Source organism: Momordica charantia (assembly GCF_013281855.1).
Source record: "Momordica charantia cultivar OHB3-1 chromosome 8 unlocalized genomic scaffold, Mcharantia_2.0 BLBB01000008.1, whole genome shotgun sequence".
Classification (NCBI taxonomy): domain Eukaryota; kingdom Viridiplantae; phylum Streptophyta; class Magnoliopsida; order Cucurbitales; family Cucurbitaceae; genus Momordica; species Momordica charantia.
In genome coordinates this window covers 520,541-544,512 of record NW_028275166.1, presented here as the reverse complement: position 1 = coordinate 544,512, position 23,972 = coordinate 520,541, and the positions used below count along the sequence as shown (strand labels likewise).

Sequence of the window (23,972 nt, the reverse complement as noted above, 5' to 3'; positions counted from 1 at the left end):
TACCCAACAACCAGATGGGGATCTGGAATCTGTCTGACATTATTTTCACCACATTGTCTCTTTATCAACACAACTCAATCTTGAAGGATGACATAGAGAAGTCAGTATCAAAGTTGGAGGAAAGAGTTTACAATTTAGAAGGATCTTGCATGGATGCTATAATTCTTCCCCTTCATGGTTCATTGCCACCAGACCTGCAGGCAAGCAACTATCTATTTTCTCTCAAATCAGGAACGATAATACCGCTCCTGGGAAGATCGAGAGATATGTTGACAAAATTTCCAGAAATGTCGCAAGCCCGAAGCCATTTATCATCAGAATGAGTCAGGTAATGAAGCCATTCTTGAAACTGTTCATCATTTCAATTCCTTCTTAGGATCGGGTGCTATGTGGTTTGGGAGAAAATGCAAAACATGGTTTATGAAGAGGCTTTTGCTACTGGATGTTATAGAGCCCCATGCAAACGCCAATTGCCCTGCAACATCTTCCCAATATCTCATGCTTGTACCACTTCAAATATCTAAGGAAGCCAATCAATCAACTACGATCTTTTGCAACTAAATAATGGAATAATGGAAATCCAAACCTTTCGACTGCCTTGCAGGAGGATGATGCCACGATGTGCCCACCAACCTCCTGAAAGAACACCATATTTGAGGGTTATAACTTTATGCCAAAGAATATGTTTTCCAAGGGAAACATCCAAAGCCATTGTCCAAGGAGACCATATCAAATTATCGAAGCCAAACTCCAAAAATATAGCTAATTTAGTCTTGCCCCATTGCACGATGTGAAAATCCCCTGCATGGACAGAATATTAGCAAGACGACAGAAGCAAAGAAAATATTTAATAAACTACATCTAAAAGATATCTAGGAAACTAATACAATTTACATCCTTAGATTGAGACCATTTGGTGCACAAACAGCTAGGAAGCTAAAACAATTTAGTTTGAATAATATGTCCACACTCCACATCGAACATGTGTTGAACACAGTAAAATTCTGATACTTGTTAAAGACTTTTAGACAATAACTTTACGTGTCCAGATCGGACCCCTCCCTGACTACTAAATACCATGCTTGATCTAATGCCAGGCTCTTGGGACTTCAAAAACACCAAAGGATTTCCAGTTTTTAACTCATCAGAGTATCAATTTTGAGATTTGGTTATCTATATACCAAACTAGCAGATCCATGCCCAGGTTTCTCACAAGCGTCAGATCTGTTATAATTCTTTTTATTTTATTGCATACAGAACATATAACTAATTTCCAATTGATCTTATTCTTGATGCTATTTCGGAACTTAAAAAGCTTTGGCCAAATATTTGGAATGGACGGATTTGGAATGCATCTCTTTGCTAATTATTCCACATAATTAATAGTAGACCAAAAAATAAAGATTTTTACCCCTAAACTGAGACACTCACCCTCATTGCCTCTTCCCTTAGCCCCATCCTCATATATCTTTCCGATAGGAAGATGCTAGTAAGAAAACTATTTTATTGGCACTTATCCTCTTAGATATGTTTTTAACCTTGCCAGTATAACCTATCGCTTCTATGATTTCTTTCATGGGTTCTCTCCTTTAAATTTTATTTTCATAGGAGACATGGAAGCAGTTAACTTGTCCTCTCTTTTATCTATCCTCCAATAGTTTCAAACTAATTTTTTTTTTTTTCTGAAATCCGTGTGTCCGAACCAGCTTGTGCGCACCTCGACTAATCGCGGGCCAACCGCCTGACCCTACTACATTTGATTGACGAGTTTTGATTGATAAGGTAACTCGTAGGATATTAAATCCTAGGTAGGTGGCCATCATGGTTTGAACTCATTCTCTCTAAGTCTTTTGCTATTTACATTGGCCCTCACTGACAACTTGAACCATCTCATGATGGTTTAGTTTCAAATTAAATTAATCTTGGGTACGGGGAACATCAGATATGATGTTTTCTTGTAAATCCCCTTTCTTCCAAATGTTCTCTTCCTCATTTTGATCATCTGTCCAAGGTTGAAATAAGGATGAAAATCAAGTTCTTCCCTTAGCTTGTTGCCGGGGGGGGGGGGGGGGGGGGTGTTACCGCCTTCGACTTTGTCCAGAGTTCTTCCACTTTGGTTCTTTTTTCTCATGCGTCCTCTGAAAATGTCAGGATTAGAATATATAGTCTAACTTTATCCTTACACCACGAAGATCTAGTTCAAGTTCCTGCAATTGTTTAGGGTACAGTGTTGGCACCTGGCCATGATTGCCAATCTCTGTTACAGGAGATATGAATACATGGTTGGAGAGAAACAAAAGGTATTTCAGGGTAGGGAGAGGTCATCAAAGGAGGTTTCGTGTGGGAATCATTTGAATGCTTTTTTGGAAAAGTAGAAGATTGTGTTAGTAGCATATTCTTCCCTTGCTCTTAGAATATCTGGTTAAAAAGAGAAGCATAAGGGTTTTCAAAGATAGGGCAAAGACTTGGAACTATATCAAGAAGACTCAGTAAGGAAAAATGATATAATAATCCATAAAGAGGGGCTACTTTTTTACTAAAATTCTCCAAATTCGAGAAAAATGCAAATTAAGTTATGATCATCCCCAGCACTTCGCACACTTCGGAAATAAGACTAGCCCAAGTCATTACTAGACAAGCTCGATGAGAATGAATGGAGCAACTGATACTCTTCAATGTGCTTAAAGAGAATAAACGGAAAATTAAACTGAGCTTACCTCCTGGAGATTAAAATAATGTGCAATGATCAATTTCTGCATATCTAACTTCTTCCTACTTAAGTATACTGGGAATATTGACGAATGACATAACAGAGTACCCTTCATCCAAAACCAAATTAGTATCCGCTTACCTGAAGAACTTTTAGAAGTTCCTTCCAGATCTTGCCTAAGGAAAACCTTGTTCTTCCAACCCAAGCAAGAACTGCAAAGACACAGGATTGCACAATGTACAAGTAATATGATTAACAATTGAACACCTGCATTCGTTTCATTTAAAAACCTTGGCATTCTCTTCAAACGGTAAATAATAATAATAAAACATGGACAGATCTAAAATGAAAATAATGGTTTCAAAATGCTAGAAAACTAGAAATATTATAATATTTGTGTGCATATCAAAAAACCAGACGTACTCAACACTAAAAAAGCCACCTAGATTCGTTACCTTTATTTAACATGATGGATGAGCAATATCTTAAGATATCCAGAGGTCACAGTTGTTCTCCTCAACCTGCTTGTTTTGGTATTGCAGTGAGATATGCAGATCAGGATCGTCAAAAAAGAATCCTTGACAAGAAAAGGCTTAATTTCCTTTTTTTCCACAGATATCAAAGCGAATAAGCAAATGGTGAGAGCCAATCAATTGCTCACATCAACTCTTTGGGAAGGCACTCATACGTCTTTCTTTAAAAATATAAAATAAAAATAAAGATAAAACAAGAAGAATGGACATAAATATTATATACTTAACTCCAGTTCAAAACTTCCAAATAGAGGCATTACTAATTTTATTTTCTCAAAAGGAAAAGTGGCCAGCATGTTAGGCAGTTTAAGATTGAAGGTGGGGTTTCTTAGTGATGGCCTTTTTTTTCTCTACTTTGCCTTTATTCTTTATTTTGCCTTTTCACATGGCCAAGATGGGCTCACATTGGTTGTTTGTACTACAATTAGGTTAGTCTAATAAATGAAATTGCGACAGTATGAGACATACTTGACCAAGTTTTACAAACTGTTGGAGCAGCCAGCAGCATCAGCAATCAGACAGAACTGCAGCTCAATGGCTATAGTAGTACTGTTGCACCAGCTTGACTGAGTCAAATATCTCTCTAACTGTACATAACTTCCGTCAATGATTGAACCCTGAAATATCAGGGAGAGAAGAAAAATAAATAAAAGAAAAGAAAAATTGTTAGCATCAGAAGAATTTTGGTGTTATTTGTGACATAATATAGTATCAAATGAGATTGGGATGAAGAGAGAGAGCCAAATCAGAGGTTACTTTTGAATAGAGGTACACTTTACAATATGGAAAATGAATATGAATGAGAGGCTTTATATTCAACACTGCTTCGGAGCACTTGAATCAAATAAGAATAATCAACAAGAATGTGGCAACTGGAGCAAACAAACTGAAGAAATGAAATCCCTACGGCCTCTCGAAGTAAATATCATCAGCCCTAAACAACAATCAGAAAACAAAAGAAAAAAAAAAAGACGACGAAATAACTTTACATTTACGTCACCAATTCGACGTGGCATTTCTTATACATTAAACTGGATTCGGTTGAAACCAAGTGACTATCAGGCCCAAGAACATGAGGTCTTTTTTGTTAAATATGTGGTAGCGAGATCTGTCGTAGGAGCTGGGAAGGATGAACAAACAAGGACAGTCTTCATCGGAGTCACATTATACTGCAGTTGCATTTGGATTCCAGCTTTAGAGGTTTCATGCTGTCCACTTGGTTAGGAAGACCTACATTTCGAATGGTGGACTCGTCGGTGTTCTCGTCATTCTCTGTCTTCGTAACAGGAGGCTTTGTACTCATTTCCACATGCCGTTGTCTCAGTTTTTGAGATTTCATGACCCGTTTGCCGCCTGTTCTACTGCGTAGATCGCTTCTGTCAGTGTTAGATTTTCCCAAAATGGTAACCGTCGGCCGTGAGCCTTCCAATGTAACCTCGTTTTCCTTTTCAATTGCTATGGAAGCAGCTGAATAGGCTATATCATGAACAATAGAGCTGCAGAAAAGAATTGTATCTGTTGCCTCTTCAAGTGTCAAGCTTCTCACCACCTTTCTTCTGCCCTGGTAATCGACAATTACTGTTGATTCTTCTGCCAAACAGAAAGTTTTATCAGGGATCGGAGACAACGTGAAAATTCATCAAAATAAGTTTAAAGTAATTTTAGAAGAGGACATGATTAAAACCCAGGATTAGTCAAATAATCTCAAGATCACAGTATTAAAGAAATTTAGGAACTTAAAAGAGATGCAAGGAGAGATTTTAAACAAAAGCTGAAAAGCATATAAATCGCAACCAAAGAAACTTCCATACCTAGGATACCATAAGATTTTTCAGTATTAATAACAGGTGGTGTTAAATCCTCGTCAGGCCCACTAGGAACCATAGATTCCTCCTCCAGGAGACTTTTTGATATTATTGATAAATCACTCTGTGAACCAGGTGCTATCACCTCAGCTATTTGTTTCGTTTCTTTTTCTGATATTGTGGTCATTAAATGATTGGGATGTTGTTCATCTTCAAACGCACTAACATCCGGCATGTTGTGTCCCTCCAATTTGGAACAGTCGGAAGTTGTAACTGGTGCTTCTTTATCTGAGACACTCCTACCACCTGATAAGTCCTCCCTGTTCACATGTTAAGTATAATAAACCATTTTGGATTGAATGTCCCAAAAAAAAAATCAAAATTGTTGCTGAGGGCATACCTTGACGATTCCGAGGTACAAGTGTCCAGTATTCTACGGTTGTCGCATTCAAATTTATCCTCCTCTACAACAGCAACCACAATTGAAGAGGTGTCATCTGATTCAGCATTTTCAGAAGCTAGTTCAGGTTTCTGAGAAGAATTAGTAGTTCCCTGACTGGAAAAACATTCTAAATTGGCCACAGTAAAATCCAAATTTTCCTCTTGCTCACAAGTTTCAAAGCCTAATACAGGATGAGCATTGGTAGGTGTTCCAGAAGAAGCTGCCTCAGAGATATGAGATTTCACGCAAATTTCACCCTTTTTGCTCTCTAATTCCCCTTTCCTTGAACTTACCTGACGTTGTATTCGGGCTTCAATCTGTCTGGCTGAGCTGAAATCAGCCGATGATGATGCAGAAAAACTGCTGTGTCCAACAGAACTTCTCAAACTGCTCATGCTATCTCTTGCAAAAGACAGATCATCATAAGATATGGTACTTGTAGTAAAAGTTCTTCCTTGGACAATAGGGCCCTTACTGCTGCTCGATCTCTTTAACAATATAGAAATACCTGCACCTTCTGATGAATCAAACCTCAAATCTTTATAGTCGTTATGATGAAGAGGTTGCTGATATCCAGATTCAGTGTTGGACTGACTGCCACTAACAACTAATTGGCCTATCTCTGAATGGTTGATAAGGCTATGCTGACTTTCGCTCACCGGTGTTTCTGAGGGGAAGTTTTCTTTCTGGTAACTCAAGCCTTCTTCAGGATAAGATGCTTGATCTTGCTCAACATTGCCCAGAGACTCGGAAATCCTAGATTCACCCAAATCAGTAGCTAGGGAAGATTCAAGCGAAATCACCCCTGACTCCACCTTATTGAAAGGCTTACCTGCTTCATACTTTATTGAATACCCTGATATGCTTTCAGTAACTGAAGTCATATTTTCCAAAAGGGTCATGCCAAGGTATTTTTCTTTCCTACTGCATTCTGGACAAAGATTAATGTAATTTTCCTCTGTGTCAATGACACAATACCTACAACCACATCTGGGACACAAAATTATATCATCAAGGCAAACAACCTCTGAAAAAGCATTCCCCTGGGCACGAGAAGAGTCAAAAGTGGAACTTATTTCTGGGATAATAGTTTGGTGACTGCTATCTTCAGTGAGAACAGGATCACAACCAGGTGCAGGGCCACTATCAAGTGACTTGATATCATTAATGGGATTTTCATTAACAATATCCATCTTATCGAAAGCGAATATCTCTTCATGAATGTCATGATATGGCACTTTCTCACATTCATTTGCCATATCATCCTGATTTAGGTCACTCACTTCTGTATCAAGTACAATACTTGCACCATTATAAGAACTTGCATTACTGCTAGTTGTGACTGAGGAGTTCCTGGAAATCAGAGAACGATGGGCAGAACTCACCTTGCCAGTATAAAAGGTGGTACTGGGGACACTTGATAAAAGTGGCCTAAACATATTCGGGCTCTTTCGATCCTGGAGAAAAATAAGGAAGTGCATATGCACCATTAGTTGTCATGTAAACTCCAGTGAAACTATAAAAGCACACCATGACTGACACAAGTAAAGAAGAAATGTGATTATCTAAGATGAGTCAGACTCACAAAGTACATTGAAATGGAAATATTTTTTTCTGCCAAATTCCACATCATTAAACTGTTTACTAACATGAACTTACTCGGGAGAATAACAAGATCAACAAACAATCAATTGTACTTTGCAGAAAACTTACGCACTAAGTCACTAAAAGAGTTGAAAATCTTTTTTCCAGTTTCTCAAATTGTTCATAAAATAACCATGTTAAATTTTAAATACTAACATTCAAACAGTCCCAATAAAAGTATGTCACGTGAATGTAACAACTAATCTGAGAAAAAAAAACAAACTTTACAGTTTGTTTATGTTAACCAAAATGTGAGTTCCAAAGTACAAAATATCATATCATTCAAAAACTAAAAAATAAAATCCATACCAATTGTCGAATAGTGGAATCGAGGGATCTTTTGGGAGTGGAAGTAGAAGACACTATTCTGTGTTTCTTTGATATGGTCAGAGCTTTGTTATTTGAAAATGTATTCCCTCCTTTTGACAATGAATTATCCAAACTGCTAGTAGGAATTGACTGCAGGGAGTCTAAATCATCATCACCAGATGAGGCCTTCGAACCTCTACTGTAAGAGCTATAGCGATCTCGATCGTGACTATGGGATGAGCTGATAGGAGCAGTTGGAGACATCAATTGCCTACTGTACTTGTATTGAAGGTCCATACTGTTTCGAGAAGCTGGTGAAGATCCTCTCGTATATGATGCTGGCCGATCAGCCAGGGATGTTCGAAGGTTAGGGGGAGCATCAGAAGAGAAACCAGGAATATTAGTTTGCCATGCTCTTATTTTAGGTGAAGCAGAATTTCCTCTTACTGCCTTTATAGGTGAAGTTCCCCTTGCCCCAGATGTGGTAGAAGTTCCACTCGACCCTGTGCTCAACCTCCTGGGAGTTGGGGTGGAAGACCTTGTCACAGATATTGATGGTGTACTTGGAGGAGGTGATGATCTTCTTGCAGGGGTAGTTGATCTTCTAGATGGTGTGGCATGTCGTAGACTTGGAGTTGGGCTAGAGTGCGGGGCTGACAGTTGCCTTCCCCGCATTTGAGGCACACTGCTTGCTGACCTAGGCGATGGGCTTAAACGATTAGGACTTGCACTACCCCTACTCGTACTGCTTCTGTGACTTTTTTCCATCTATGAAAACAAAACTCTTCAGTGTTTCAACAAAGAAGTACAGAACATCAAATAGCTCAATTGTAAAAAGACACTTTTAGAGACTTATCCAACATGATCGCAACACAATTATATTCTATATAAACAGTTTAATCACATACCGTGGATGATCGTGATATGGAAATGGGTTGACTACGAGGTCTCCCCCTGCTTGCAAGAGTAACTGGAGGCGGATCATTGTCCAATGAAGGGAAAAGAGGGGTGTCGGGAGGTGTTAACAACCTTGAGATGGATAATACAGAACATTTTGTGAGAGCCAAGAGCAAGGGGATTGATTATTCAGCTTCAAACAACCATATGATAAACAAGTACCGGCACAGTAGTCCACCAAAAATTATCACAAGCCACTTCGGCAGAAAGTAAATAGGTAGCGGCCACAAGTATGAATTAGCAAGAAGTTATACGGACCAAACACACACATACATATACACACACTCCTAATAATTATAAGCAATTGGTGATTTAAGAGTAAGTCACTTGGAACAGGAATAAGGCCACTCACCAGTCATAGTCATTTTTCTCCCCATCTACATTAAGCAATTCACTATTCTCTCCACGAACAGGAATGGAGATACCAAGCTTGATATCGGAAAAGTGCCTCAACTTTGTAGCTGCAGAAAACTATCAAAAAGTTCATGAGAAGTGCAACATTGACAGCCTAATTAAATGGTCGTGTTTTTATATTTGGCAGCAAAAAAAAATATAAATGATAAAATTGAGTTAGCTCGTAATTACAAAATGAGTCCTCCAAGTCCTCTGCCGACTGAAGCAGGAAACTCTCTCTTTCTCGAGTCTGCATTTCATTGAATAAAGCAAGATCGTCATCTTTCTCTCTTATGCACATGCCACTCTCAAAGCTGTGGCCTCGCTTATGATTGCTGCCTCTGAGCTCTCTACCAGGAGAGCTCCTCAATGCTGGAGAAGGAGGCATTATCATCCCCCCAACAACAGCCTAACTGAATTACTTCAACTGATCCGCATGGCCCAGAGGAACAAAAATCAAGTGCCTAAATCAGCAACATATGCTAACTCCTGTAGAACCAAGGAAAACACGTATCTTGTCAGTCGATTATCTGTTCCAACCAAAACGAGCTACAAAGACCCATCATTTAGTTAGAATACACAATTACATAATTCTGCCTAGACCGACCAAGTCAACCTAAGACCAATTCTTCCGAACGAGTGTTCTAAGCATACATTAAAAAATACTTGGGGAAAAAAATAAAACAATCGAGCATCGAAATTCAAAGCCCGTCCAATTGATATGCCAATAAATTGAGATCCTTGCCATGTAATGCAACCTTTAAACCCTAGTCTCAATAAAAGATTTCAGCATTAATGGCAGCATGGAATAAATCATAAACTACTCAAAATCCACCCTAATCAGCTAACAAATGGTAATTGAAGTTCAGATTAACAGTAAGAATTCATCATCTAAAAGAGGGAAGTGAACGACTTACTGAATTTCTCAAGTCAAGAAGCTACATGAAGATAGTGAAGTAGGTAGCTGGCAGAGTTTAAGATCTCAAATTCAGCCATGGGGAGCTGAAAAGGCAATGGAAACGTACAGACTGTTCAGTTGACACCCGAATCTACAGCATTCAAGGCGATGCAGATCAAAGAAACCAGAGATCGCTCATGAATCAACGAGACCTAAAACAATTTGCCGGCATTCTATGAGAGGGGAACAAAATGACTGGGGAGAGTGAAAATTGGCGAGTAACTAAGCTCTGTAATCTCGTGGATGGTATACAGAGACCTATTGTTAACTTTCATAGAGATGCTGAAGAACGTAAAAACCCTCAAACAAAAATAAAATGTGAAGGATCTCTACAACCCAAAAGTGGTTGGGTCGTACGATCCCATAATTTTCCAGTCCGAACCCCTATCTGACAGGTAAAACTAAAATAACAAAATCAAAAGCGCTCAAAACAACAAATTATTGTCTAAATTTCATAACAAGTTCGAAACATCCGAATTCATAACGCTGAACTAAATAAGAAAAACAACTCAAAAATGAAATGTGAAATAAAAATAACGACAGATAGGTAATGAGAAAACAGAAATCAAACTGAATAAATATATATTTCTTACCATGGTATGAAATGCTTCAGATGAGCTGAACCCAGTGACGTGCCGGCGATTAAAGGTGATTTGCAGAAACGAATTTAGATGAATAAGGGAGTGAGAAGGCACGGAGGATGAAGACTACGGTTGCGATTTATTGATCACGATGGTGTTTGATGAAGTCAGCCATCAAGCGGTTGAGATTGAGCTGTGCTCCGTGGTGATTAAGAGATACACGTGAAAAGATTTATTAGCCTTAATCCTAATTCCAACAAAGGAGGAAAAAAAGACAGAGCAGATCCGAAAATTACCGGAAATTAGAGAGAACGAACGATGAACTCAGTGGAGTTCTAGTTCAGTTCAGATCAGCGAAACGATATCTTTGCGTAATTTTAATTTGTTCCGAATTTTGTAGAAATACCTAGCTGCAGCCTACAGTCGGACCTTGAAGAACCCCAGTAAAGAAACAAAAATTTAAAACATACGTACAACTGGTTTTGCAAAGGGAAAATAATTTTTCTTTTTTTTTTAAAGTACATGTTAAGAGGGAGGTATACGTCAATTTCTCGAACAAAACAAAAAACAAAATAGAAAAATTACATTGCATAAAAATATCATAACTTTCTATTTTTATAAAATAAAAATCAGGGAAGTGACTTTTAATTCTTTTTTTAATACAACACCACGGGATGACGAGACTTCAAACTCACCTTTAGTTGAAGTTTCTTTTAGTATAACATGTTAGAGAATGACTCCCAACATCTTGATTTGAGGTATACGTCAATTACCGTTGTGCTATGTTCGCTTTAACTATATTTTAGTTTGAGTTACATGCCTTGATCAGTTGAGATTTATTTTCGATATCAAATACTAAATAACCTATTAACAAGATAAAGTCTCTATGACTTATTATAACCGAAACAAAGTCAACTGTAATTCAATTGGAAGAGGGGAATATAAGGTGATCCAACAAATCTTAACAATCTTAGCAAACTTGGCGTACATTTTTCATTCTTTGATTCATGAGAATTGGTGGGGTTTTCTTTATTTTTGTTTTCCGTTCTATCAAGGCATTTCGAGAAATAAGACAGAAATATAGCTTGCTTACTTATCGCTTGCTCAAGTAGTTGGTCTCATGTAAAAATTTACAATTCATGTCACTTTTGTAAAATTTTAAACATCATGCCATGTATATAAATACATATTGTTGTTGTGTTGTTTTTTAATTATCTAAAAAAAAAAAGTATATCTACATAAATAAGAATATAATACACGGTTAGATAAATATCATTGTCTTTTCTTTTCCAATTTTTAATATATATTGACTCCTAAAATTTTGTATGACAGTAAACTTTTAATTTTTCAAATATGTCAAATGTCTTATTAGACATGTAATTCATGTATTTCCTTGAGGTCGGAAGTTCACACTCACGTCCATTTTTTTAATTTTTTTTAATACCCAATTTGTAGGAGTTGAGATTCGAACTCATAATCTATTGTCCTCCATTATTATTGCAAATTATTTAGTCAATAATATAATAAATTTTGTGGTACAGAGGCACTAAAATTTAGCCGGGCTTAAATTCAAAGTAGTTCCCAACAATTTAATTTTAACTATCTTGGCTCAACTTCACATTTTCTATTCAAATCGGTCGTCACTTAAACTTCAATGCAGTGACTTTAAATTATGGTGTGATATAGTTTATAGAGATGTCAAAGGAAGCCTAGTAGCAACAATGGCATAAAACATAGGGGCAAAACAAAGCTCATTTTGTTTATAATTTTCGGCAATTCAAAAAGGCCCTGTCTTTGGCTGTGGAGCTGGGTCATCAAATAGTTTGGAATGAAATTGGATATCAAATATGAAAAAGGTTGTATTGAAAATCAATCCATCGCTTCTACGCAGGTAAAAGTGTATGGGAATAAGATTTAGGATCATTTAGCTTATGGTCATCAGAACCGGTTGAGAGGAAAATAAATGGCTTGTTCGGCAACGTTTTTGTTTCTTGTTTATATTTATTTACCTTTCGTGAACAAAAATGTTTTGTATGGTTCTAACCTAAATTGAAAATGAGAAACTAATTTTGGTTGTTTCCAAAATTTGTGAGACTGTTTTCAAAAAAGGAGAAATAAGAAATAAAATTAGTTGAAAAATATTTAGATCTTTTAACAAAATTGGAAACGAGAAACAATAAACGAGAATGTTACAAAATGATTCCAAAATAACCTTATTTCTAGCCTCCGTGGCCTACATTAGAAGGTGACCTATTATAATAGAGCCAAAGTTTGTTGATTATTTTATTTTTTATTTTTGTTAGGGATGTCAAAATGAAAAGTCTTAAAAGAAAACAAAATTATTTTTTCAGTTTTCCCCTGAAAATATTTTAAAGTTAAAGATGGTTTGTAATAGAAGGACTTTTTATTGAGCTTGCAAAAGATGTACGAGATGAACCCAACATATATTCTCACACGCATCACCATCCGTCCGTCCGATCAGACGGGTGGATTGAGATAGCGCGAAAAATAGAAAATAGTTTTGCTTACAATTTTGTAATTTCTCGAACTGATTCCAATCTGATTTTTCCAAGCTTGAATTTGGATGTTGTGTTAATCTTATGAAGCAACGACAACAGAAAAAAATTAGCATCAAAATCGTGTCGAATTTGCTTTCAAAATAGTGGGTTCCACTGCACAACAAACATTTCTATTTTTCTTGTTCTTCTTCTGATTGCTCATATATTTTTAGTTTCACACTGATTCACACCGTCAATAAAGTCATTTTTTTTCATCTCAAATAAAGATGCTTTCATTTTTTATTTTTATTATCTACAACATGTAGATGTGAGGATTCAAATTTAGATCAAGTCATGAACTCGGTGGAAAAATGTTTCTTTCCTTTCCTTCACATTTTTACCCACCGTGGAAGAAAAAAGGATTTCACCCTATTCCTCGCAACCCATTACTACCAATTTTATAATTTTATTATTTATTAGAGAGATGATTTATATATGTTTATTTTAAATAGAGTTATTAGAAATTTAGAAAATAAAATATATTTTGATTAAATTACATAATTTTATAAAAAACACATTAGAATAAGAATAAAACAGAGAAGCAAAGTCATAAGAGCGCGTAAGGATTTCGCTGAATACTATCGTGAAAGAGTAGCGGTAGCAGAAACTTAAATCTGCAATTTCGTGCCGCCATTGCGATTTTTCAAGTTCATACCAAGTCGAGGAGTGTAGTGGAGTAGACTCATCAATGGCGCAGCTTCCAATCCTCCAATTTGAGGAGAAAATCATCGAAACAGTGGAGCAGAATCCAGTAGTAGTCGTAATTGGAGAAACAGGCTCTGGGAAGAGCACTCAGCTCTCTCAAATGCTCCACCGGAGAGGATATACAAAGTCCGGTATAATCGGCGTCACTCAGCCTCGCCGAGTTGCCGCTGTTTCTGTTGCTAGGTACAATCTTAAATATGTTTGGAAATCTCGAATAAAAGTGATCACCCGATTAATTCGTTCACTATCTAAACTGGCAGACGAGTTGCAGAGGAGCTCGGCGTGCATCTTGGCGAGGAAGTTGGATATGCCATTCGTTTCGAGGACAGAACTTCAGAAAGGACTCGAATAAAGTATCCGAAACATACTTTTACACACTGAAGTTAGTGAAGTAGTCTGTTGTTTGATTCCAAGTTTGCCTGCAACTGACTGTACGATTGTAAACTGCCAGATACCTCACTGATGGAGTCCTCCTTCGCGAAAATCTTTCTGATCCCGAGCTTGGTCAATATTCAGTTATCATATTGGACGAGGCTCACGAGAGAAGCCTAAATACGTGAGTTGTCTCGTGACATCAGTGTCCAGTCCCGTCTTCTACCTCGTTATCTGGCATTTCCCTCTTCTGGGTCCAATTATTTGTTCCCATATATTTTTTTTAGCTGCTGCCACTTGCTCATTTTTTCCCGTTTAAAGTTAAACAATGGCAACATTTTGTTCATAATTTTTCAGAGACATATTGATGGGGCTCGTGAAACGATTAATCAGACTGCGTATCTCCAATTTGAAGGTTCTTATCACTTCAGCAACTCTAGATGGGGACAAAGTATCCAAGTTCTTTTCAAATTGCCCTGTGCTAACAGTGCCTGGAAAGTTGTATCCCGTTGAGATTTTGTATGGCAATGAACGTCCAAAGAGCTACCTTGAATCATGTTTAAAAACAGCTATTGGTATGATTAGAACGTTCATCTACTTATAGCATGGTTTAAATCTTACCCGTTGTAGAGTGTCCCCCCCACCCCCAAGTATAATAGAAAGTCTGTAGGCCTAAAATTCTCCTATCATCGATCCATTCTATCCACTTTTAGATAAAATTCCCATATTATTGATCCTTTCTATCCCCATTTAGACTTTCCCAATCTAACTACTGACAAGGTTGCATTAACTATTTGCTAGATATACATACCCAAGAACCAGAGGGGGATGTTCTCATTTTCATGACTGGACAGGTAACTTTTCATTTTAGTTAGTTCTACACTTGAATCTCTGTCTGACATTATTTTTTTATTAAAACAATTCAATCTTGAAGGATGACATAGAGAAGTTAGTATCAAAGTTGGAGGAAAAAGTTTACAATTTAGAAGAAGGATCTTGCATGGATGCTATAATTCTCCCCCTTCATGGTTCATTGCCACCAGAACTGCAGGCAAGTAACTATTTTGTTTCACTTGGAAAATTGGTTGAGATTTGAGAGAAGGTTAAATTCTCTATTTACTATTGGTCTAAAAATATAAAGTAGTAGGGACTAATTTTGGACTCGTTCCTAAAACCTGTCTTCTGTTTTGTTTTTTTAGTAAAATTTCTGTATAAACATGTTTGTTGAGTTTTTTTTTTAAATTATTATTGAATTGTTTTTATCTTAGTTTATTCTTACATGTTTGTTTCAAATATCATAGACTCATAAATATTGATTTCAAGTTCATTTAATATTTACAAGCTACCGATTCAACATCCTTCAAAAAATTCTTAAATAAATAAAAAAATTTTTTTGGACAAATACTCCCAAACTTGACCAAATTTCAGTATTTATTTTTGAGCAGTTATATGTAATTGTATGTTTCATGGAGGATTTCTTTTTGTTCATCATTCTCACGGAATAGTATTGTATCATCTACGAATTGGAGATGAAAAACATGAATTTTCTTAGTGCCGACTCTATACTCCAACAAACCTTCCTCTACTTTGCCCGGTTCTAGGGGTTCCCCTCTTATTTTTTGTCGATCGAGTTGCTTTCCCCGTACATCTTACACAACACAAAGAGAGAGGAATTCCCTGGGTGCCTTTATCCTACCTCTTGGCTTGTTAAGGAATACATAAATTTTGGTATATGAGTTATAGCTCTAGAACGATTTCACCTATCTACTACCACATCCTTTTCTTCCAAGTATTGTCGACAAAATCTCCCAATTCTTTCTTACAGGAAAAAAAAAAAGGAAAAAAAAGACAACTCCCAATTAACCTTGTTATATGCATTTTCCCAATCTATTTCAAATATCCACTCTTTCCTTTTTTACCTCTTTCTCTCCTCAACAACCTCATTTGCAATGATAATTAAGTCAATAGTTTGTCTTCCCCTAAGGAACGTCGATTAGTTTACTAAAACTGAAACTAAGTCCATTGTCCTCCAAATCCCTATTCAATGAGTTGTTTCAGCTAAGGCAGTGATTCCTGGGTGTTTCATCCTTAAAACTTAGGTTATTCTTGTGGAATGTTTTTGTAGGTGGCCTTAATATATAGGACGGGATTCAACTAGACTATCCTAAATTTTGTCTGCCTCCTGGTTTGTGTTCTTCTTGTGGACTCTTTTCTTAGGAGAGCCCTTTTTTGTATGTCTAGGATAGGTTTTTGATCTGGCTTCTTTTGTGTTATTCTTTTTGGGTCCTGCTTACATTCGTTCATGTTTTCTTTGGAAGTTTGATTGTGCGTTTAAAAAACAAGAAAGAAACTTTCTCATGGTGATCTTTCTCTTCATGTATTTGACATATAAATTTGAGGACCTTTGGTTTGTCTTCCATTGCTTCTATGGGTCTAATTTTCTTTATCAATGTTTTATGTGGATGCCCTTCAAGAAGCAAACACGCATTTAGGGCGTTTCTTTTTGGTTAGAAAGGGACAAGAAAATTTTCCAAGGGGAGCAAAAATTTTTCAATGAGTTGTAAGATGATATTGTTTTTATCTCTTCCTTTTGGAGCTCCTTACATTATTCTTTTTGTTGATACTGTCTTTCTGCTGTTTATGCCATTTAGCGAACCTTTGGCTTTTGAGGGAGTTGCTATCATGTATATATTCCACTTCTTCGATGAAATGTTCAATGTTTCTTATTTAAAAAATAGAGAAGAATAAGAAGAAAGGATGTAGATGTAGGGGCCATTAAGTTTTCATGGGACTGTGTTTGATGCATCATCTTTATTTTTCAGGTGCGTGTATTCAGTCGTCCACCTCCAAATTGTAGGAGATTTATTGTAGCAACAAATATTGCTGAAACTTCTTTGACTGTTGATGGTGTTGTGTAAGTAAATTTGTAAAGTCTCTTCTTTGGGAGCTTTTTCATTCAGTTTGAACAGCATCAAAATGATATGTACGTATCAATCATAGGTATGTCATTGATTCTGGTTATGTCAAGCAACGGCAATACAATCCATCAACTGGCATGTACTCCCTTGATGTTGTACAAATTAGCAAGTAAGTACTCTACTTGACTGACCATTAAGTTCTCTCGTTGAAATATTTTAGAGTTAGCTCTTGATAGTTGTCAATTTTTATTTTATTTTTATTTTGTCTTTCTTGTCTCTTTGTTGACCGTGTTTGATGCCAGAATTGGATAAATAAGGTGGATGCAATGCAAAAGTTAAGAGAAATTTCGTGCACTACTTGTGTCTAAGATCTGTACTCTTAGCAAACCTAGCCCATAGTTCGAAAAATATGAACTTTATACCCCCAACCTCGTCCTCCCAAAACATATAATCACCCTGGAATTCTCCTTTTAAGTTCTTTCTCGTTGATTCGTTTGTATGTTTTGGGACTGGTGGCAAAGTTTGGTGCCTCTATGGTATTTGGTAATTGGTAGTCTACTCGGTCAATTGCTAATTCCTTGAAAGGCCTCTAGAAAGTCACTTGTAATTGCAAGTAGGTCTTTCAATCAAGCATCAGGATCACGGTGGGAAATGATGAACCAAATTATGAATCCCTCCCTACTGCTTTCCCACCTATGGATCCAATATCTAATAGCGAAGGTCTAAAGATCAGCCAAGTTATCAGGGCCCTTATAAGTCTTCCTTAATTAAACTACCTGAGAAACCTTAATGACTTTGAAATCCAAGATTGGATCTCTCTTATGGCCTCTCTTGGGGTTAATGCCAGTGGAAAACAAATGGAGATGGATGCGATACCTCTAGTTCCTTAAGATGCATATCTCTTTTAGAAGACATCAAGGACACTCAATTATGAGAATCTTTGCAAATGGGAGTGGAAGGACAAACATCATAAACCTTTGCATTTCTAAAGACTTCTGAATTATGTGCGAAGCGGAAACTTGATATTATTTATTTTTTAGCTGCCCCGTGGCCCTTAACTTCTGAAATTTCCTTCTGGGTGATTTTGGTTGTTCTGGTCCTTCTCTCAACATCAATCCAATCTTGCTGGACTCTTTCTTAGGAGGACGACATCCTTTCATGGATGGAGCTAAGTTCCTTTGGTTAGACCTTATTAGAGGTTTCTTTTAAATATTTTTGGAATGAAATAACCAAAATAGCTTGTCCACATGAGGAAAACTCCATCTCTCCATCTCTCTGTATCTTTTTCTTCTTTTCAATTTTTCAGTAGTAACATGTTTTCACTGCTGCCACTTGGTACCATGATCATGTAGTGGTTTCATCATCTTTGCATCTTTACGTCTTTTGCATAGAGTGCAAGCAAATCAACGTGCTGGGCGAGCTGGAAGAACGCTCCCTGGGAAGTGCTATAGGTTGTACACTTCCATGGATTATCAAGAGGAATTCTTGGATGTAACAGTTCCTGAAATACAACGCTCTTCTCTTGCTGGCAGCGTTCTTTATTTGAAATCATTGGACCTTCCAGATATCGATATTCTCAGATTTGATTTTCTTGATCCCCCCACCTGTAAGTATTGATATTAACTTATTAAGTGCTACGATATTTCGGTTGCATCTGAATATGACGATTGAATCTAACTGGATTTGGCAGCTGAGTCTTTAGAAGATGCACTGAAGCAGCTATATCTTATTGACGCTATTGATGAAAATGGATCTATTACTAGTATTGGGCGAACCATGGCTGGTACTAAGTTCTCATCTTATAACTGAGTCATGCTACTGATCACTGCCACTATCTAATTACTTTATTTTATGCATGTGAAGGTCATAAATGGTATATTGTTATTCATGATCACGATTGCAGAATTTGCAGCAGACCCACAATTCTGTAACTTGGGTGTGGGTGTTTTGTCAAAATGGAATGGCATTAGTGTTCATATTCTTCTTCTTTTTTTTCTTTTTCTTTTCCAATGCAGAATTTGCAGCAGACCCACAATTCTGTAACTTGGGTGTGGGTGTTTTGTCAAAATGGAATGGCATTAGTGTTCATATTCTTCTTCTTTTTTTTCTTTTTTTTTCCAATGTTGAATTAATTCCATGCAACGATTTATGTTAGCTTCTAGTGAACTAGTTCTTTGTGTTTGGTAACTGGTAGATGTTACTCGATAAAAAAATAATAGATGTTACTGCAATTATTCTCTTTCTCGTTAACTATAATTGCCTATTTAAATGTTGGATAAACAATTAATCAGTTTTGGTGATATTTTTTATCATCTCGTGCAGAGCTTCCACTAGAACCTTCACTCTCACGAACCTTGATAGAGGCGAATGAGTATGGTTGTATATCCCAGGCTTTGACTGTTGCTGCAATGTTATCAGCAGAGACGACATTGCTTCCTAATCGCAGGTGCTAGCTCTATGAAGTCTAGTTTTAATAATATTCTTAGTACAAAATTCATTAGATTTCTCTGGCTGTAGAATTATTATCATAGTTTATAGCCAATGTCAATTGCTTTGAAGTCCCTTACTATCTATGACGTCAGTCATATCTTACTTCATTTTCATTTAGGAGCAAATGTGTATCCTACATATTTTTATTTTTTCCCCTACTTTTATCTTCTTATTATCCTGCAATTCGTAAAAAATCTAGTGGACTATTTTTATATAAATTAGTTTGTAGCATTACAAAATGATTATACAGCGGCAGCATTTATTTCACTGCCATTGCATTTAACTTGAAAAAATAACCATCATTGTATGGAACTACATATACCCATGTTACCATGACCTATCAGTTTCTGATTATACTATTTCCTATCATTCAAATATGAATAGTTTCACTGTTTACTATTATTTCATCGTTTTCAAGGGTCATTAGTTGAGAACCTCCCACATAAAAAAATGTGGTGAGACTATTATTATTATTTTTTTTCAATTTTATAGAAGTGATTTCTTAAAACCGACCTACATATTTTATACATTGAATGTATAGAGCCATTACATTGACCATGGAATGTGCGAGTTTACACTTTACTCATTCAGCCTCGTGTCAGATTATTATGATCATTGGCTACACAACATTTATGAAATGAACGTGTATGGTCATGGTCCTCTCAGTGATGGTATGCCTGTTTTTGACTGTAGAAAGAATACTGATAAGAAGAGGAAGCACAGTTCCTTGGACCTTCCTGATGGTTCAGGCTTGGGTGATCACATCCAATTGCTACAGATATTTGAGGTCTGGGATCAAAAGAAGTATGATGTTAGCTGGTGTAAAGACCACGATTTGCAGGCAAGTTTTAATATTCTGTTTTTGAAATCATATACATGCTAGGCGTTATTTGGAAGATAGACCATGGCAATCAAACTATATAGCTGGAGTTTTTTAGGAATATCTTCACTTTTCTCTGGTCATATATTTAGAACAGAATTCCTGAATTTTGTAGATAGAGATTCATTGGCACGCCTTTGAAAAGTGTGGTTAGAATGAAACAGTAGAAATTTTGATAGGATAAAAAAATAAATAATTAATGATGGGAAACTAACTGGTAGAGCTTTATGTTGCAGGTAAGAGGGATGTTGTTTGTCAAAGATGTACGAAAACAGCTCTGTCAAATAATGCAGAAAATAGCAAAAGGTTGGTTTCCCGTCTCATGTTTAAAAACTTAATGTGAAAATATTGATTTCTAGTTTCTTGTTTGCAAAAGACGTCACAAAGGATGCTAGAAATGCGCACCTCATAGTTCGAAGTTTGGTTTTCTAATCAAATAATGAATGCTACATCAAATACAGTGTAATGAGATGCTATTTGATGTTGAATCGTGATGCCTTATAGTTTCAAGTTTAATTCACTAACTAGATAGCGAAGCTTTTATCAAAATTAGTACGATGAATTGTTATGTCAAACTTTGACCTAGAAACTTCTCCCAATGATCTTTTTTTTAGTTCTTGGTTTCTTTTCTCTCATAGATATAATTGAGACAAATTCCTTCTCGTTTCTTAATTACTTTAGTTAACCACAGGATCATTAGACGTATGGACATCCAGAAACCAAAAGGAGAGTCAACAAGAGTACTGGAATTTGAGGAAGGCTTTATGTGTTGGTTATGCCAATCAACTTGCAGAGAGAATGATTCATCACAATGGCTATCGAACTCTTAATTTTAAGCCCCAAGTTGTTCAGGTACAATTGTGTGTATTTCTGTAATAGTGTATGTTGTCCTAACATCAGGCATTTTTTTGGCCTGACTATATATTCTTTATAGTGAACAGTAAACCAATTCCAGCTCTTTTGTTTAAAAATTATTTAACAGAAAGTCACTTCGGTTGTAGGTGCATCCATCGTCGGTTCTGAAGCCAGATGAAGAGGGGAAATTTGCTGACTATGTTGTGTACCATGAACTGATTACAACATCACGACCCTATATGCGCAATGTATGTGCAGTACAGGTTGATTGGGTTATGCCCACTTTAAACAAGGTTAAGAATTTAAACGTAAACAAATTAAGGTAAGCCAGCTTCACTTGATATCATCTTTTGTCGAGCGAGTGGCTTTTTTTCCAAATTGATGTTTGCTCACGAACCAGCTCAGTGAACTTCTTCCCTTGAAACAGTGGTAGCAGTGTTGATCTTACGAGTGAGACGGTGGAGGGCAATGTCATAAACTCTCCAACGAAAGAAGATGGTAGTGCTGCATCAACTCTTGATGGCCGTGAAAACAAAATTCAGGCTGCTAGAGAACGATTTCTTGCACGGAGAGGGAAAAAATGACACCGAGCCGTGTGATAAAACAGCAGGATTCATACATGCTAGTGAGTTAATTCTTTAAGATCGTGGAGCCTGGAAAACACGAGCAAATTGACCACACTTGTGGCTGCTTGTGCTTGTTGCTCACTTTTCGGGCCCACCGACCGACCCGGTTTTTCCATAGTTTCATCAAAGCTTGTGGAAGGCCCTGGTAAGTGCATCCTCTGGCGGATTGGGCTTGTTGTCTTCTTTTTTGTTCTTATGTTACCCTGCTCTGCAAAGTGTTTCGCGGTCAACAGACATAACTTTATCCAGTATCTAGTGCCCAATGGTTTGGCAGATTGGGAGAGAAGAGACAGACTTATTTCACGCCTAACAGTCTCACGAAGAGTTTTGCCTCTGCAACCTATGGCTACAAAATAGAATGGAAACAAGATTCGGCCGCGATACTGAGTATCATAAAAGCTATGCTTTCTTACTCTTCTCCAAATCTGTTAGTTTCCCTGCATCTTTACCCTCTGAAATTTTAAATCCGCAGCACGGCAAGTGGTCTTCATACAAAACTTGAAACCTTGCTTGAATAGAAAGGTAAAACTGTTTATGCTTCATTTTTAGTATCATAGTCATAGAAGTAGCTTTTTTTTTCCTTTTTTTTTTTGAATATCAGGTAAGAGCGGAGATTCGAATCTTTTGACCTTTTAGTCGAGGATATACCCTCAATCAATTGACCTATGCTCATGTTGGCTTATAAAAGTAGCGGTTTTGGCTTGGAGAATAGCATGTTGTATCACATTTGTGATTGGATTATGCTTTTCTAGCTAGGTGAAACTGTTCTAAGAAATTCAATTATAATATTTTAATGTATTATATGAAACTGATTGTTTGTTCTTATAACTCATGAGAGGGTGGAAAGAAGACAAAAAAAATGTTGAAGAAATCACTAGATGTAATGTCTTCCTGAATAATATTCTTAGGTTTTTTTTTTCCTAAAAGAAAGAGTAACAATTAAATGTAGTCATTGGAAGGGAAGTGGTTCTTATTTATTCTTCCATTTGTTTGGTTGGTTCTTCTACTTTTTCTTTTTCTCTCTCTACAATTTAAATTTTGAAATTTGATTCCAATTTCAGACAAAGTGAATAGTAATCCTCTTTATTGTTGCTTTGATTTCAAATTAATTATAGGAAACATAGTACTAGAAATAGTGTTCTTACACTCTTATTCCCATTAGGTGGGCCTTGCTATACAATTTCAGGTGGGAATTTCTTTTTTTTTTGGAAAAAATATTTAGATAAACTTTGTGGTTTTCTTCCCTGAATCAAAATGAACAAAGAAAATTATATATATATTTCCTGAATTTGATTGGTGATGAGACCTGACAAGGTAAATGGAGGGAAGAGGGATTGAATATTGAAAGATCATAATTATATCGTGAAAAGATATTTGGTTTTCCTCCATCAATTCGTGAATTTTACATTGTTTCATATAATTTTCCTCTTTGAAAATTCGAACCTCCAATTTTTTTTGGTAAATATATACGCCGTAATTATTTGGACTAGGATCAAATTGGTTTTTTTAATGCTTTTTTTTTTAAATTCTAGGGCATGAATTTACCAAATGCCAATTGTTCGCTCCATAAAATTTTACAAAAGTAATAACTAAAAAGATATTATTATAAATATAGAAGAAGAAGGTCGTGGATTATTTTGATTATAGTCCAGCAATATTTAAGTTAATTAATTAGTGATTGTTATGATTGTAATCAAATCATAAGTTATTAGTATAATGAACTTGAATTAGTGATTCATAGTTTTTTCTAAATTTTTTTTTTCGATTTTTGTAAAAACACATATCACCAAATATTTCAAGAAACGTAACAACACATCAATGTTTTGGTTATATTTCATAACTAACAATATTAAATAAATCAACTAGAAATTGTTGGAAGCTGATTAAAGCAAATTATTACTACTGAAGTAACCTATCAATCATAAAATTAAATCAACATGTTGATGAAAGCATGCTAATCCATGAAATAATTGTGCATCATTATCGATGTTTTAGTATATCAAGTTGCCTAACCTTAAACAGGTTATAATCAATTAACTTAAAAAAGTGAACTATGAATTAAGTCAATGATTTTATAGTTTTTATTTTTTTTTAATTTCGTATCAAACTTTTCATAAATAGTAAGTGAACTACAAGTTTTAAAATTTTCAACCACCAAAATTAGGTTTAAAATCTATTGTGGTCTTTTATTTATTTATTTATTATTACTATTTTTGAGTTCATCTATTCTTGAACT

General features: G+C 36.1%; 2 protein-coding genes across 9 annotated transcripts; one reads left to right on the top strand and one right to left on the bottom strand.

The window, feature by feature from the left end:
• On the bottom strand, positions 1-10,806 carry LOC111004588 (RUN/FYVE domain protein). 5 transcript variants are annotated; one of them, XR_002600619.2, is made up of 14 exons: positions 10,629-10,805; positions 10,345-10,525; positions 9,711-9,903; positions 8,986-9,282; positions 8,753-8,861; positions 8,352-8,472; positions 7,444-8,211; positions 5,449-6,947; positions 5,055-5,368; positions 4,233-4,833; positions 3,712-3,860; positions 3,166-3,231; positions 2,852-2,922; positions 1-801 (listed from the first exon to the last, which is right to left on the bottom strand). XR_002600619.2 is itself a non-coding variant. In XM_022275641.2 (10 exons), exons 4-10 carry the CDS (start codon positions 9,185-9,187, stop codon positions 4,403-4,405), a joined length of 3,441 nt encoding a protein of 1,146 aa, XP_022131333.2. In that variant the 5' UTR covers positions 9,188-9,282; positions 9,711-9,903; positions 10,345-10,525; positions 10,629-10,806; the 3' UTR covers positions 4,034-4,402. The 5 variants fall into 5 exon arrangements, 4 of the variants coding, with proteins under 4 accessions (XP_022131333.2, XP_022131334.2, XP_022131331.2 ...); XM_022275641.2 differs by lacking the exons at positions 1-801; positions 2,852-2,922; positions 3,166-3,231; positions 3,712-3,860 and having other exon boundaries at positions 4,034-4,830; positions 10,629-10,806; XM_022275642.2 differs by lacking the exons at positions 1-801; positions 2,852-2,922; positions 3,166-3,231; positions 3,712-3,860 and having other exon boundaries at positions 4,034-4,833; positions 8,753-8,871.
• A 2,620-nt stretch (positions 10,807-13,426) lies between these two features.
• On the top strand, positions 13,427-22,564 carry LOC111005113 (RNA helicase family protein). Of its 4 annotated transcripts, none has more exons than XR_015793250.1 (17): positions 13,428-13,778; positions 13,856-13,948; positions 14,047-14,151; positions 14,325-14,542; positions 14,769-14,821; positions 14,902-15,018; positions 16,790-16,881; positions 16,968-17,054; positions 18,277-18,491; positions 18,576-18,668; positions 19,208-19,331; positions 20,069-20,216; positions 20,492-20,561; positions 20,947-21,107; positions 21,257-21,432; positions 21,538-21,881; positions 22,011-22,564. XR_015793250.1 is itself a non-coding variant. In XM_022276505.2 (16 exons), exons 1-16 carry the CDS (start codon positions 13,579-13,581, stop codon positions 21,692-21,694), a joined length of 2,109 nt encoding a protein of 702 aa, XP_022132197.1. In that variant the 5' UTR covers positions 13,428-13,578; the 3' UTR covers positions 21,695-22,564. The 4 variants fall into 4 exon arrangements, 2 of the variants coding, with proteins under 2 accessions (XP_022132198.1, XP_022132197.1); XR_002600713.2 differs by having other exon boundaries at positions 21,538-22,258; positions 22,338-22,564; XM_022276505.2 differs by having other exon boundaries at positions 21,538-22,564.
• The last annotated feature ends 1,408 nt before the right edge of the window (positions 22,565-23,972 follow it).